Source organism: Grampus griseus (assembly GCF_964374135.1).
Source record: "Grampus griseus genome assembly, chromosome: 17".
NCBI classification, from domain to species: Eukaryota; Metazoa; Chordata; class Mammalia; order Artiodactyla; family Delphinidae; genus Grampus; species Grampus griseus.
The window spans coordinates 14,927,024-14,940,612 of record NC_139011.1 but is presented as its reverse complement, the minus strand read 5'-3'; the positions used below and the strand labels follow the sequence as shown (position 1 = coordinate 14,940,612).

General features: G+C 44.4%; 3 protein-coding genes across 11 annotated transcripts in view; 1 reads left to right on the top strand and 2 right to left on the bottom strand.

Moving 5' to 3' along the window:
- The window catches only part of TATDN1 (TatD DNase domain containing 1), a 37,970-nt gene extending 36,599 nt beyond the window's left edge, over positions 1–1,371 (bottom strand). For 3 of the 6 annotated variants that reach the window (XR_014298038.1, XR_014298039.1, XM_082675261.1), the window contains exon 1: positions 1,313–1,371. Coding sequence is in view for 1 of the 6 variants with exons in the window: in XM_082675261.1 (XP_082531387.1) it covers positions 1,313–1,334 (22 nt within the window). In the remaining 5 variants the exon portion in view is untranslated. The remainder of the gene's footprint in view (positions 1–1,312) is intronic. The other 3 variants (XM_082675263.1, XM_082675264.1, XM_082675265.1) reach the window with 2 other exon arrangements.
- A 42-nt stretch (positions 1,372–1,413) lies between these two features.
- Positions 1,414–9,909, top strand: NDUFB9 (NADH:ubiquinone oxidoreductase subunit B9). Its single transcript, XM_082675322.1, has 4 exons — positions 1,414–1,571; positions 4,539–4,731; positions 5,293–5,406; positions 9,685–9,909. Exons 1-4 carry the CDS (start codon positions 1,471–1,473, stop codon positions 9,814–9,816), a joined length of 540 nt encoding a protein of 179 aa, XP_082531448.1. The 5' UTR covers positions 1,414–1,470; the 3' UTR covers positions 9,817–9,909.
- Positions 9,910–10,662: 753 nt separating this feature from the next.
- The window catches only part of MTSS1 (MTSS I-BAR domain containing 1), a 164,390-nt gene continuing 161,463 nt past the window's right edge, over positions 10,663–13,589 (bottom strand). For 2 of the 4 annotated variants that reach the window (XM_082675318.1, XM_082675319.1), the window contains one exon: positions 10,664–13,587. In XM_082675318.1, the coding sequence (XP_082531444.1) occupies positions 12,887–13,587 (701 nt within the window). In that variant the 3' untranslated portion in view covers positions 10,664–12,886. Of the gene's footprint in view, positions 13,588–13,589 lie in introns of all 4 variants that reach the window. The other 2 variants (XM_082675320.1, XM_082675321.1) reach the window with 2 other exon arrangements.

The following is a 13,589-nucleotide window of genomic DNA, read 5'->3' as shown; positions in this document are numbered from 1 at the left end:
CCAACACCCAGTCATCTCTGACTGTTCACTCTTCCTTACCTGCTATAAACACTCAGCTGCTAAATGCTGCATATGTACCTCTCTTCCATTTCTCTCTCCCTTTTCCAGTGCCCTTGTTCAAGCTCTGAAATGCTTCCCTGTCTGTCCCTATGACCCACCAAACCTACACAACAGCTGTCTACCTTACTAAAGCAGAGACGTGATCACTGTCGTTTTCCACCTTCAGGTAGCTGGAAACTTCACAAAGACAAGGATCATGCCCAGCTTCACCCACTGCTGTATGCCATAGCTCAAGGCTCCCAATATGTAACTGGCATTCAATGATTTACTTAATGAATGCTCCTTGTCAAAAGCCTTCAGTGAAGCTCTACTCTATACACAGAAAATTAAACTCAGCAACACATTCGAGTTCCAAGTCACCCTTCCAATCCTAGCTCTTACAACCTCCCCCAGGCTTTCCTAAGTCTGGTACTAAATATGCTTATTCCTTTAGTTTCTAATTTCCCATCTCTTGTTCTACCGATGCCAAATAGATTACTGTACTTGCCAAGTATAAAACTTGTTTCTCTTCCCACTGTGTGTGTCCTCCAGTTCCCCCACCAGATGGTGATGCCAGCAGAGCAGGGGCCGTGTCTGTGTTCCTAGGCCAGTGCCTGGCCCACCAGAGGCGCCCAGTTACTGTGATATGAATTACTGAGTCAACGAGTCCCTCGAAGCCATCTTCCTCTCCGCCAAAGAAACGGGAAACCGCGGGGAGGTGCACGTGGGATGGAGGAGAACATAGTGACAGGCCTTTCGTTTGCTTTTTAGTAGTTTTATTTCCTTTTTTTTTTATTGAACACAACACATATGTTGGAAAAAGCATAAACCGTAACTGCGCAGCTCGTGAATTTTCACAAAGCAGCACACCCGTGAAGCCAGCACTCATACTGAGATCCAGAACATTACCGACACCCAGAGGCCTCCGCTCACCCTCCTCCACAGAGTGCACTTTCAACCCTCAAAAAGCCGGACAGCGGGCTTCCCTGGTGGCGCAGTGGTTGAGAGTCCGCCTGCCTTTGCAGGGGACAAGGGTTCGTGCCCCGGTCCGGGAAGATTCCCACATGCCGCGGAGCGGCTGGGCCCGGGAGCCATGGCCGCTGAGTCTCCACGTCCGGAGCCTGTGCTCCGCAACGGGAGAGGCCACAACAGTGAGAGGCCCGCGTACCGCAAAAAAAAAAAAAGCCGGAGAGCTCACGTCCTGGGCCCTGGGGCCGCGGTGCGCGAGGCCCGGGAACCGAAAGAAAGGCCCCAAACCCGGGAAAAGTCTTACCTACGAATTTGAAGCGACTCATGACTGCGGCCCCAGCTCCTCCCTGGCGGAAGCGGAAGCGGCCGTCCGTCGCCCCGCCCGCCGGAAGCCCCGCCCCCTCGCCGCCGGCGTCCGGTTTCCCGGCATACCCCGCGGCCGCTGAAGGTGAAGTGGTAGTTATGGCGCTCTCGGTGCCGGCTGCCTACCTGACCCACCAGCAGAAGGTGCTGCGGCTTTATAAGCGGGCGCTGCGCCACCTGGAGTCGTGGTGCATCCACAGGTGGGCGAGGGGGACCCAGGGCGCAGGGAGGTGACCCCGGGGACCGCCACAGAGGTTGAGAGGCTCTGGGGACCGAGCGGCTCAAGGACTTCTGGGACGGGGTGGGAAGGCGGCCCCTTGCCCCGTGGAGCCCTCCCCTAGACCCGGGTTCGAATGCAGGTTTCGTCGCCCACATCTGGGACACTTTGAAGACTTGTTTATCTGGCCCGGGCCTCAGTTTTCTAATCAGGAAAACGGACGCGGGACCCAGCGCAGAGGGTTGCATGACGATTAACAGAAAGGAAGTGCCAAACATGGAAATGGTCATGCCTCCAGCGCTCACTAAATAATAGCTTCCTTCGTGACTTTCTCGTTCCTGGTACTGGCAGTAATCATAAATGCGTTATTTTCTTTAGTTCTCACAACTCTGGGTGTTAGGGATTATTTAGCCTTATTTTATAGATGAGAAAATAAGAGGCTAAAATAAGAGGCAAGAGACTGACTTGCTCAAGGCCCAGCAGCTGGTTAAGTGGCCGAGCCAGGATTACAACTCAGGTGTCTTAACTCCAAAACATCATCATCACCCCTCCCATCAGCTTTTCTCTTTTTAGCTTCATTCAGTCCTTTTCATTAGCGTCACATCCCACCGAATTCTTTACCTCCCACATAATTCTCTACTTCTTTCCTCCCTCTGTCCATCTGGGACTAGTCTTAGAACACAGTCTTAAAACATATAGGTTTTCGTGATCTAGATGCAATGCATGGTGGGGTGACAACCCAAGATGTATGAATGCCAGGCCTCCGTGCCCTTAGCAGAATCCTCAAACCTAGTGTCAGGAGAAGGGCTTCTGAGAAAAACCTCTAAACAATGGGAAACTGAGTACATCTGGAAGAGTTGTGGAGAGGATCCTGGAAGCCCAGATTGTATATTTGGGATTATTGTAAAGTCATTGACCTACTTCTCTTTGCTAGGCAGGAAGATGGCCAGGTTCAAGGCTGTAGGGTTAGTTACTTCCCTAATTCTTTTATTCATCTGAAAATTTGCAATTCAGGTTCTGTGGTGGTTGACAAAAGTTAATGAGGCTTCTTTCTCAGCTGTAGCAATTTATGGATTAATGAGGAAGATGGACATATAAACAAACAGATAACATACAGAATTATCTTTCATAAAGATGAAGGAAGTCAAGCCATCAGGCATTCAGGTATTGTTGAACTACATCTGAGAATATTAATATTGGAGGAAAGGATAAAAGTAGTTACTGTGATAACACTGACTCGTCATTTCTTTAAATCTCACTGACATCTTTTCTCAGTACTTGCCTGATATTTTTCCTTCCATTTGCCCTCATAGTGCTATTTGTTCTGTGTGGGTCCATCCTAGGCCCTTGGTCATTGCTGTGTATACTTTGGGCAGCCTCATCTAACGCTGGGACTTGAGTTACCACCTATGCTCACTTGTCTGTAGAGCTGTATTTCCAGCTGTTTGCTAGATTACCTACAGTTCTCTAAAACTGAACGTATTTTTCTTTTCACTACCTCATTTTGATTCTCTTCCCAAATTCCCTGCCTCAGCCAATGGCATTACTAGTAATACAGTCACTCAGCTTTAAGTCTTAGCATTATTTTCAAGTACTCTCTACTTACCCCTCTGCCAACAACATACATACTTGTATGCCGTTGGACACTGATTTTTGTAAATTCTCTCCCCAGTGTAATAATGTTCGTAGCTTACGTTGGGCACCAAGGATGTACCAAGCACTGTCTGAAGTGTGCTGATATGTTTTAGCTTATCCAATCTTTAGGACAACCCTAAGATATAGATACTGTTATTAACTCTTTTATGGAGGAGGAACCCATGGCCTAAAGACTTTAAATAATTTACCCTAGGTTACACAGCTAGGAACTGCAGAGCTGAAACAGTCTTAAGCTATCTGACTCCATAGCCTACTCTTGTAACTTTGTAGTCTAAATGTTTTTCTCTTGTCACCATCCATCACTGTTGCCTGCTTCAAGCCCTTGTCATCTGTGGCCTGGATTATCAAAGCCCCATTACTACTGAGCCATAAAAAAGAATGAAATAATGCCACTTGCAGCAACATGGATGGACCTAGAGATTATATATTAAGTGAAGTAAGTCAAACGGAAAGATAAATATCACTTATATGTGGAATCTAAAATAAGGTACAAATGAACTTAATTACAAAACAGAAACAGACTCACAGACAAAGAAAAATTTATGGTTACCAAAGGGGAAATTGGGGGGAGGGATTAATTAGGAGTTTGGGATTAGCAGATACAGACTACTGTATATAAACTAAACAACAGGGTCCTACTGTATAGCACAGGGAACAATTATTTAATATCTTGTGATAAACTATAATGAAAAACTATATATATCTATGTATAACGGAATCACTTTGCTGTACACCAGAAACTAACACAACATTGTAAATCAACTACAATAAAAAATAAAAAAAAATTTTAAAGCCCCGTAAATGATCTCTGCCCATGGTTTCTTCTAGAACCTGACCGAAACTTGCCTAAGGTCAGGCAGCTAGTGTCAGTCAGAATTGAAACCGAGGTCTGTCTGATTTGAGCAACACTCTTTGCACCATGTATCAGTAATACGTGCCTTCTACATCTTTGTGTCTCCAGAATTTAGCACAGTGCCTAGCACAAGGTAGGAGGAAATGCAGTAAGTTGTCATTGAATGAATGTTGAATGAGCCTACAGAGGCGATAGAGGAGACAAGGGAAAGGGGTTAGGTTGTATTTATCAGTAATACAGTAGCTTTTTGTTGGTGTTTGGGGTCTGTCAGGGAAGCCGTCGTAATGATGTGGCTGCTCCATTGACAGGGTCCAGGGAGGGGCTGGGAAGTCACGCTACTCACCTGAAAGGTGTTAGTGGAAGTACTGCCTCTTGTCAGACAGTAATACTGCCTAATTGAGTAGATACCATTTCTAATCTCCAAAATCATTTTGGTTTAAGGGACAAGTACCGGTACTTTGCTTGTTTGATGAGAGCTCGGTTTGATGAACATAAGGATGAAAAGGACATGGTGAAGGCCACCCAGCTGCTGAGGGAGGCAGAGGAAGAGTTCTGGCACTGTCAGCATCCTCAGCCATACATCTTCCCTGAGTCTCCTGGGGGTACCTCCTATGAGAGATACGAGTGTTACAAGGTAGGTGAGGACCACAGGTGTCTCAAATCCCGAACCTCAGCCTTGGAAACCACTTGCCCTTTTAGGGGCAGCTAGGACATTTCTTTCCTGACAGTTAGTGTCAGTTTTCTCTCTCCCAGATGCCATCACGACTTTTCTTTCCCAATTCAGTGCCAAGGTCTTGCAGTAAACTTTCCGGCAAAGCAAAGTGCTAAAGGAATTGGTAAATAACTCATTTTTGGACCTTAAAGTTAACCAATTTCAATTGGTGCTTAGTATTCTAAATGATATTTCCAAATAACATACAGCCACGTTGGATCTTTAGAGAACTCAGGTAGGGGAGGAATGATGCCAGTTCTCTTTGGACTGACCTTGCTCTTTTTCATCCCTAGGCTGTTTCACTCTAAGGCATTCTCCTTTGTCTCGGTCCTCTGCTGTTTTGCTTAGTGTCAGAAACAGTCTGATACTTGGAATGGTTATAAAAATGCACCTTGATTTTTGTCTTCTGTCTCTTGAGCAGGCCCTACCCTTGACATGTAAATGTGTCCTGTGGAATGACGCCGTGATTTCCTCTCCTGACAGGTTCCCGAGTGGTGCTTAGATAACTGGCATCCTTCCGAGAAGGCAATGTATCCTGATTACTTTGCCAAGAGAGAGCAGTGGAAGAAACTGCGGAGAGAAAGCTGGGAGCGAGAGGTGAGTCTTGCCTGTGTTTTACCATGTAGTTTGGCCCACATGGTCAACACCTGGAAGGAGCTGAGGTTTGGTTCCCCACGTGCAGAGGTCCAGATTCCAGCTCGGACAGTTACTCTGGCCCCTTGCCTCTCAGATGTACTTTCTCTTTCAAGTGTGTTAAATGTAACATTTACAGCCATCTTAGAAATAGGTTAAAATGTGTTCCCTGGTCTTCTGGCTTTGCTGTTCTCTGATTTTGCTTCTTCCCTCCTTCCCCTCCATAGTCCTCTGCCTGACCTTGCTCTGCCCTACAGTCCCTTAACCTTCTCCACCAGCACCTTGGGTATTTTTCCACTCATGATGTCTGATTTATATTTTAAAAAAGTCAATCTTGCTGTAGTGTGAAAAATATATTGGAGAGGGCAAGTGGAGAATTGGCGAGACCAGTTTGGGGTTATTGCAGTAGATTAGTCCAAGGATTATGGCAACTAGCACTAGGGTGGATGCAGTGGATATGGAAGGAAGTAAATTCAGGATATTGTCTGCAGGGATGTGAAGAGGGATTGGATGGGGGGTGGGGGTGGTGGGTAGTGAAGGACAGGGAAGAATCAAGAATGATTTCCAGGTTTTAAACTTCAACATCTGGAGGATGGTTGTGGTGTTTATTGAGATAAGGAAGAGGGGAAAAAACATATCAAAGGGACAATCAAGTGTTCAGTTTTAAATGTTAAATTTACGAATGTTAAATTTGAGAATCCTGTGAGACATCAGGTGCAGGTGTCAGAGGGTGACTTTGGATGTACGAACCTGGAACTCAACTCAAAGGAGAGATTTGAGCTCAAAATAGAAATGTGGGAGTTATCAGTTGTTTTAAAAGCCACAGAATGAGGGTCTCTTCTGGGTGCCCTCTCCCCCATAAAGGAAGTGGAGGGAAAGCCACAGAAATGTTTGAGATCCTTAGATCCAAGAGAAAGTGTTTCAGGAATGGCCGGGGGATTTCCCTGTCAGCCCAGTGGTTAAGACTCTGCACTTCCACTGCATGGGACATGGGTTCGATCCCTGGTGGGGGAACTAAGATCCCACATGCTGTGCCACATGGCCAAAAAAAAATAAACAAGAATGGCTGGGGCCAAGTCATCTTTGATTTGATGGAATAGAGTGAGTACTAGAAATAACATCCAAAGGTTTTGGCTACAGGAAGGGCATTAGTGGCCTTGATTAGAGCCATTTCTATCACACGAAGACTGATCAGAAGGTGAGGAAGAGTAAACAGGAGGGAGTGATGACTCTTGAGAAGATTTCCTGAGGAGAACGAAGAAATGGGGCAGTAACTGGAGGCTGGGGGATTACTTTCTTTTAAGATAAATGATGCGTATATGCTGATTAGATCTGGGGTGAGGGAGAAATTGGTAGTGCTGAAGAGAGGAAAGTTTTTGAGAAGAGGGGTGGGATCCCAAGCATGTGTGGGGGCCTTTGGAAGGAGAAGGGATTCTTCCTCCATTCTAATTGGACAAAAGATGTGTATAAATACATTTGGGTTAGAAGTTTTGATGATGGGGAAATGACAGACTTCGATGTGATGGCTTCTCTTTTTTAAGTGAAGTCAGGAAAAGCCAGGAAGTGGGCAAAGCATGTTTGGAGAATGTGGAAAAGGTGTGATAATTGTGGGCAGAGGATGAGCTTGCTGGAGAATAGTAGTAAGATTGCCATGTGGTGGTGAAGGCCCATGTGAAGTTGGGAATAATTAACATGTTGTGACACCAGTTTGTTCCAGTATTTTTTTTTCTTTTTAGCAATACTGAGCTGTATGGTTGCAGGTTTGAAGGTAGACGGTGTGGTTGTCCACTGTCAAGAGTGACGAGGAACTTATTTGAGAGGGAGTGATTGTCGTGATGGAATCTAGCTGGATAAAGGAGGGAAGTAGACAGAGAGGCTGCTGCAGAAAGAAGGGCAAGTTGGGTGTGAGGACCTGTGAACTGGCAGCATCTGTGAGTTTCAAGAACTGTTTTCAAGGGGGCATTTAAGCAAATGAGCTGGAAAGGGACACTGGTTGGATAGTGGGTTACTTAAATTCATGATTTTGTGACCAAGGAGGGCAGTGTTTTCTAAGAAGTATGTCAGCATTTGGGAACTCAAGGCATATTGATTCATGGAGAGCAGCAGATTCATCCTGCAGGTGGTCACTGTGATAACCACTTCTCCCCAAAACATTCCTCCTTTACCAGTTCCGTCTCTTTGACATTATTAAACAGCACATGTGCTTGAGGCTCAGATTAGCCACAATCCAGAGTTGGTTTTTTTGGAGGAAGCTTCAAAAAATCATGGATCTGGAAAGTGGGTGTCTTAGGTCTCCTCCTCTATTAGGACAGTGATGGTCTTGGAGATCGCTGGAAAAGGGGTAGCTGGGCAGTGGAGGCAGAACTGAGCACACTTGTACCTGTGATTTCATGTTATTTCTTGTCCTCATTGCTATTTGGGGGGCTTTTAAATTAACATCCCTAATGTATTCAAATTGAAGCTTCTTAATAGTGCTTTTGGAGACCTCTTAGCTGAGATACAAAAATAAACATTTTTGGGGGGAAGAGGTGGGGGAACCATAACAAGGGGGAATTGGAATGGTAATTGTCAGGGTTTTGCTTAATGAGTAAGAGGTGGGGTAGGAGGGTTTGTTCTCAGCATTGCTGTTTTAAGAATGGGAAAACATTTAAGGAGAGCAGCTTTTGTGTCCGAGTTAAAATGTGGGCATAAAGATAATGCAGTTATAGAGTCCCTCCCATCAAGCCTCTTAAGATAGCCTCATCCACCGGAGGGCAGAGAGTAGAAGCAAGAAGAACTACAATCCTGCAGCCTGTGGAACAAAAACCACATTTACAGAAAGATGACAAGATGAAAAGGCAGAGGGCTGTGTACCAGATGAAGGAACAAGATAAAACCCCAGAAAAACAACTAAATGAAGTGGAGATAGGCAACCTTCCAGAAAAAGAATTCAGAATAATGATAGTGAAGATGATCCCGGACCTTGGAAAAACAATGGAGGCAAAGATCGAGAAGATGCAAGAAGTGTTTAACAATGACCTAGAAGAATTAAAGAACAAACAGAGATGAACAATACAATAACTGAAATGAAAACTACACTAGAAGGAATCAATAGCAGAATAATGGAGGCAGAAGAACGGATAAGGGACCTGGAAGACAAAATGGTGGGATTCAGTGCTGTGGAATAGAAGAAAGAAAGAAAGAATGAAAAGAAATGAAGACAGCCTAAGAGACCTCTGGGACAACATTAAATGCAACAACATTCGCATTATAGGGGTCCCAGAAGGAGAAGAGAGAGAGAAGGGACCAGAGAAAATATTTGAAGAGATTATAGTCGAAAACTTCCATACGTGGAAAAGGAAATAGCCACCCAAGTCCAGGAAGTACAGCGAGTCCCATACAGGATAAACCCAAGGAGAAACACGCCAAGACACATAGTAATCAAATTGGCAAAAATTAAAGACAAAGAAAAATTATTGAAAGCAGCAAGGGAGAAACGAAAAATAACATACAAGGGAACTCCCATAAGGTTAACAGCTGATTTCTCAGCAGAAACTCTACAAGCCAGAAGGGAGTGGCATGATATACTTAAAGTGATGAAAGGGAAGCACCTACAACCAAGATTACTCTGCCCGGCAAGGCTCTCATTCAGATTCGAAGGAGAAATCAAAAGCTTTACAGACAAGCAAAAGCTAAGAGAATTCAGCACCACCAAACCAGCTCTACAACAAATGCTAAAGGAACTTCTGTTAAGTGGGAAACACAAGAGAAGAAAAGGATCTACAAAAACAAACCCCAAACAATTAAGAAAATGGTCATAGGAACATACATATTGATAATTACCTTAAATGTGAATGGATTAAATGCTCCAACCAAAAGACACAGGCTTGCTGAATGGATACAAAAACAAGACCCACATATATGCTGTCTACAAGAGATCCACTTCAGACCTAGGAACACATACAGACTGAAAGTGAAGGGATGGGAAAAGATATTCCATGCAAATGGAAATCAAAAGCTGGAGTAGCAATACTCATATCAGATAAAATAGACTTTAAAATAAAGAATGTTACAAGAGACAAGGACACTACATTAAAAAAAAAAGATAATGCAGGTATATACAAACAACACTTTTCAGTAGTGAGGATCAGGGTGTGTCATGTGACACAGTAGAAACAATGCCGACACTTCCCTGTAGCAGAGAGATTGGACAGTCAGTTCAACTCCTTTTCTAATTGTTCCTTCCTTACCCCCCCCTTCTAGGTTAAGCAGCTGCAGGAGGAAACCCCGCTTGGTGGTCCCAGAACTGAAGCTTTGCCCCCAGCCCGAAAGGAAGGTGATTTGCCCCCACTGTGGTGGCATGTTGTGACCAGGCCCCGGGAGCAGCCCATGTAGAGAAAGAGAGGAAGATGCCTCACCAGTCACGCTCGCAAGTGAAATAAGTTACAGGACATACACTTGCCCTAATAAAATAACTCCATATGGTTATGACTGACGTGTTCTTCTGAAGAGTAACATGATGCCAGGTGACTGGGCCACTGTCGTTTTCTTAGCAGTTGTGCATATAAAGAAAAGTACCTGAAACGTAGTCAGATGTATTCTGTTCTTCCCCATTAAGTCATACTGATAACACATGCAATCGAGGGAAAACTGCAGCAGAACCAGATACAAGGTTTACTCTGAAGATTTAGTTGAACAAACTTGAGTTGAAGGCTTAAACTAGCTATGGTGACTGGAGGGCATAAGAAGCCAAGAAGAGGCACGCCAGTACTGAGGACATAAGATACCTTTTCTGTTTTCTAGATCCCACTAATGGAATTTTAGCTCTGATTAAAGGACTACTCTAAGCAGCACGCATTCAGCAAATAAGCATGGAGTTCACGGGGTTCTCAGGAGTGGAGTTTGATGGCATCCAATGTAGATGACACTTTGGTGACACTTATTTTGGAGGCAGTTTTCCAGCTTTGCTCCCTCTACCGTAGCTTGGATTGTCTGCAGACACAAAGGTAAGGGTAGCAGAACTCCAAATGTTTGAAGTTTCTTTTTTTAAGGGTAAAGCCATTTTTAAAGCTCAACCAAGCCCAGCTAGTTTTAGTTCTTGGTAACTCACTGTTTAGGCAACTAGTGTTCTTAAAATGCACAAAAATGATGTTGTCATCTTTCTAACTAAGCTCAATCTGAGTCTCAGTCCATTTTCTAACACTTCACTAAGACCTCCACCTGAATTTTAATAAGACTTGAAATGCAGGGCTTTTTTTTTTCTAGTGGTTCTTTATTTATAATGTAGGCTGAAGCAACTGATACAAGGTAAAAGGGAGACACGTTACACAATTGTTATTTATACAAGTTTAGAACAAAAAACTGCACAGGGAGAGGTCAACTCTCAGTACAAACTAGCAACTAAACCACAATAATTTACCTTTAGAAATGATTTCTTTATTTTTAGCTGTGACACTGCTTTTACAATATGCAAAAACACAAACAGAACTACCCAAGGCGTTTTGTCACATTCTTTCTACATTGAATTTGGCAACATTTTATATTAAATTTATTCAGATTATACTAACGTTTAAAAACTAAACAAGTGAAAAGCTGTACCAAGGTACAGTTACATCCATTTATTTGAAAGGTTTAAAATACCACTTTTATCTATCGTAATTACCTTGCAGTGATTTCTGCTTTTGCAAAAACCATCTCAAGCATCATATGCACAATGCATCAGCTACTTTTAGTCATCAAGATTGGTGGGCTAAACCACAGGCACTACTGTTGCTTATATTCTGTAAGTGGAGCTTGTTTTTCAAAGAAAAAAAGCTTAAACAATTTCTAATAATCATGCCTTTGCTTGAAAGCCGTAACATAAAATGTTTTTGAGCAATCACAGCAGTGTTAAATGTTAATATAGAGAACACTGACTATACAGGTACGTTTTTTTCACATCCAGTGCAGTTATGTATTAAAGCAGAAGATTATGTAATTGAAGATTGGAGCCAACAGAGATCTGCAGGACCCACCAGGCTCCTATTCCTTGAGAGGTTCGGTCCCAAACGAGCACTTTCAACTGACCCGAAGGGGCTGGCTTTTTTAAACACCATTGCATTCCTCAAACGTGGTCCCTTTAAATCTACACATCTCTGCTGGCTTTAGGGGATGGGCATTGTAACAAATTTAACTTTCACTTAGAAAAGACAGAAATCCATTCCAAAAAACACTGCCTAGAATACAAAAAAAAAGGGACAGTATGGTGGTCAGATTCCCAGTGACAGAAATAAATCCTCCTCTCTCCGATGTTTAGTGTGAAGCCAATTAACTGCCATTATTTAAAAGAAGATAAGAAAAACAAGCCTCCAGACTGGTAAACACATTGGCAAGTTGCCAGACTCCAAGCTGGTTACCCTTGTTAAATCCGCTCCAGTTTTTCCAAAATATTTGGGCTTTTCAACGCGCCCAGCCTGCTAGGCACAGTTAAGTAAAAGGCATTTGCTATATCTAAGAATTCCCTGCTATCAATCATTTTTAAATGTTTTCACATTTTTAAAACTGCCTTACCCTTCTGGATGTGTTTGGATTCAGTGAAAGTGGGTATAACTAACAGACAGGTAACTGAAGTGGGGGGTTCTATGTCTACCCGGTGGCGGCAGCATGCACGGGACTGGAGGTGGGTGCTGTGTGCAGTCAGGAGCGATCGTGGGAGAAAGGAAGTCCTTAAACACCCTGCAGAAACAAACACTGCAACCCAGTGTGGCTTATTCGGATGCATTTACCATGAAGCTACTAGAAATTCAACCTACGAGGCTACTGTTAAATGTAACAGGATCGGCTGTGTTGACAGTGTGCCCCTCCCGCGACCCTCCCCCCAGTCCCAACACAGCCTCTACCATTTCCAGAGTTCCCTCACTCCTAATGTTGCGCATCAGCTGACTCCCGCTTTCCTCATTCCGCATGTAGTATACTTGAATAAGGATTTTTACCCCTTACCCATTTTGTTTGTACATTACACTAACTTGAATTTGTGTCTAAGCCAGACTACTACAATGCATCTACAAAAGCTTGCAGGAAAGAAAAGAAAAGAAAAAAAGCTAAGTATGGTTATCCTTTTTTCTGAAATTACTACTTCGTGGTTCCCCTGCCCGACCTCCCCCCCTTATTATGCATTTAAAATTTTACAAAGACTTGTAAAAAATGGAATTTGGCACCTTCAGAAAAATCAAAAGGGAAACTTAAGATTAAAATGTGCAGAAAGAAAACTCAATATTTACAAATTAAAAGATCAAGGTTATGTCAGTTACATATGTTGCTTTTAATTCTTATCTAAAGGTGTCGAGTACTTTCAAAAGAGCTGTGTTCTGAGTTGCCTACAAAATCTTTTGTTTGATTACAGATTGGAATGGATCAAGACAAACTAGGTCTATTAATTAGACAGTTCGTTCCCCACTGGCAGCATTTCTTGTGAGCCTAAGAGAGCCTAAGTGAAGCGCGGGGCTGAGCGGTCGTTTGTCGTGGTCTTCTTCAGTTTCACGCCCCTGCGGATGGCGTTCAGCATGTCTTCTCCTTGCGGGGCATCCCTTGGGCTCAGGTCTGCAGGGTCACTCTCTGGAATCTGGCCTGGGGAGGCAGTGGCACTTGGGGGATCCCTTTCCTGGTCTTCGGCCTCGCTTTCTGGAATTGCTTGTCTGTGCTCCTCGGGGATGCTCGGCTTCGGGCCTGGAAGAGGAGGGTTGACGGAGGCTTGGCCGCTCCACATTGAGGAGGGCATGCTGGTGCCACCCTGGGGGCCCTCACCCACGGACGGCGACTCGGGGCTGTGCTCACCCCGCTCCTCGGGCCCATCTGGAGGGGCTGACAACACCCCAGGGAGGTCTGGGACGGTAGGGGTCTTGACAGGGATCACAGGTGTTTTGATGGGGATGGGACCAGCTCCTATGGTCCCCCGGCGGACAGAAGGCTTGGTAGAAGGGGTCCGTCGGATGGTTGCAACCCCTGGGGTGACCATAGCAGGTCCGAGGGTGGTGGGGAGGCCAGCAGTTGAGGCTGGGCGCTTCGCTTGGAACATCCGTCGGTAGGACTGGCTGATGTCGCTGTTTCTCGGAATGGTGGAGGATTTGTCGAACTCCTGCTGATCTGCCTCCTGGTCACCACTTACAGAGAAATAATCGTAATCTGAAACT

Bases quoted from the DNA above. Each gene is read 5' to 3' on its own strand.
- NDUFB9 (XM_082675322.1), top strand. From the start codon at position 1,471: ATGGCGCTCTCGGTGCCGGCTGCCTACCTGACCCACCAGCAGAAGGTG. The intron at 1,572-4,538 runs GTGGGCGAGGGG...TTTTGGTTTAAG, and splicing joins GAGTCGTGGTGCATCCACAG to GGACAAGTACCGGTACTTTG. The intron at 5,407-9,684 runs GTGAGTCTTGCC...CCCCCCTTCTAG, and splicing joins GAGAAAGCTGGGAGCGAGAG to GTTAAGCAGCTGCAGGAGGA.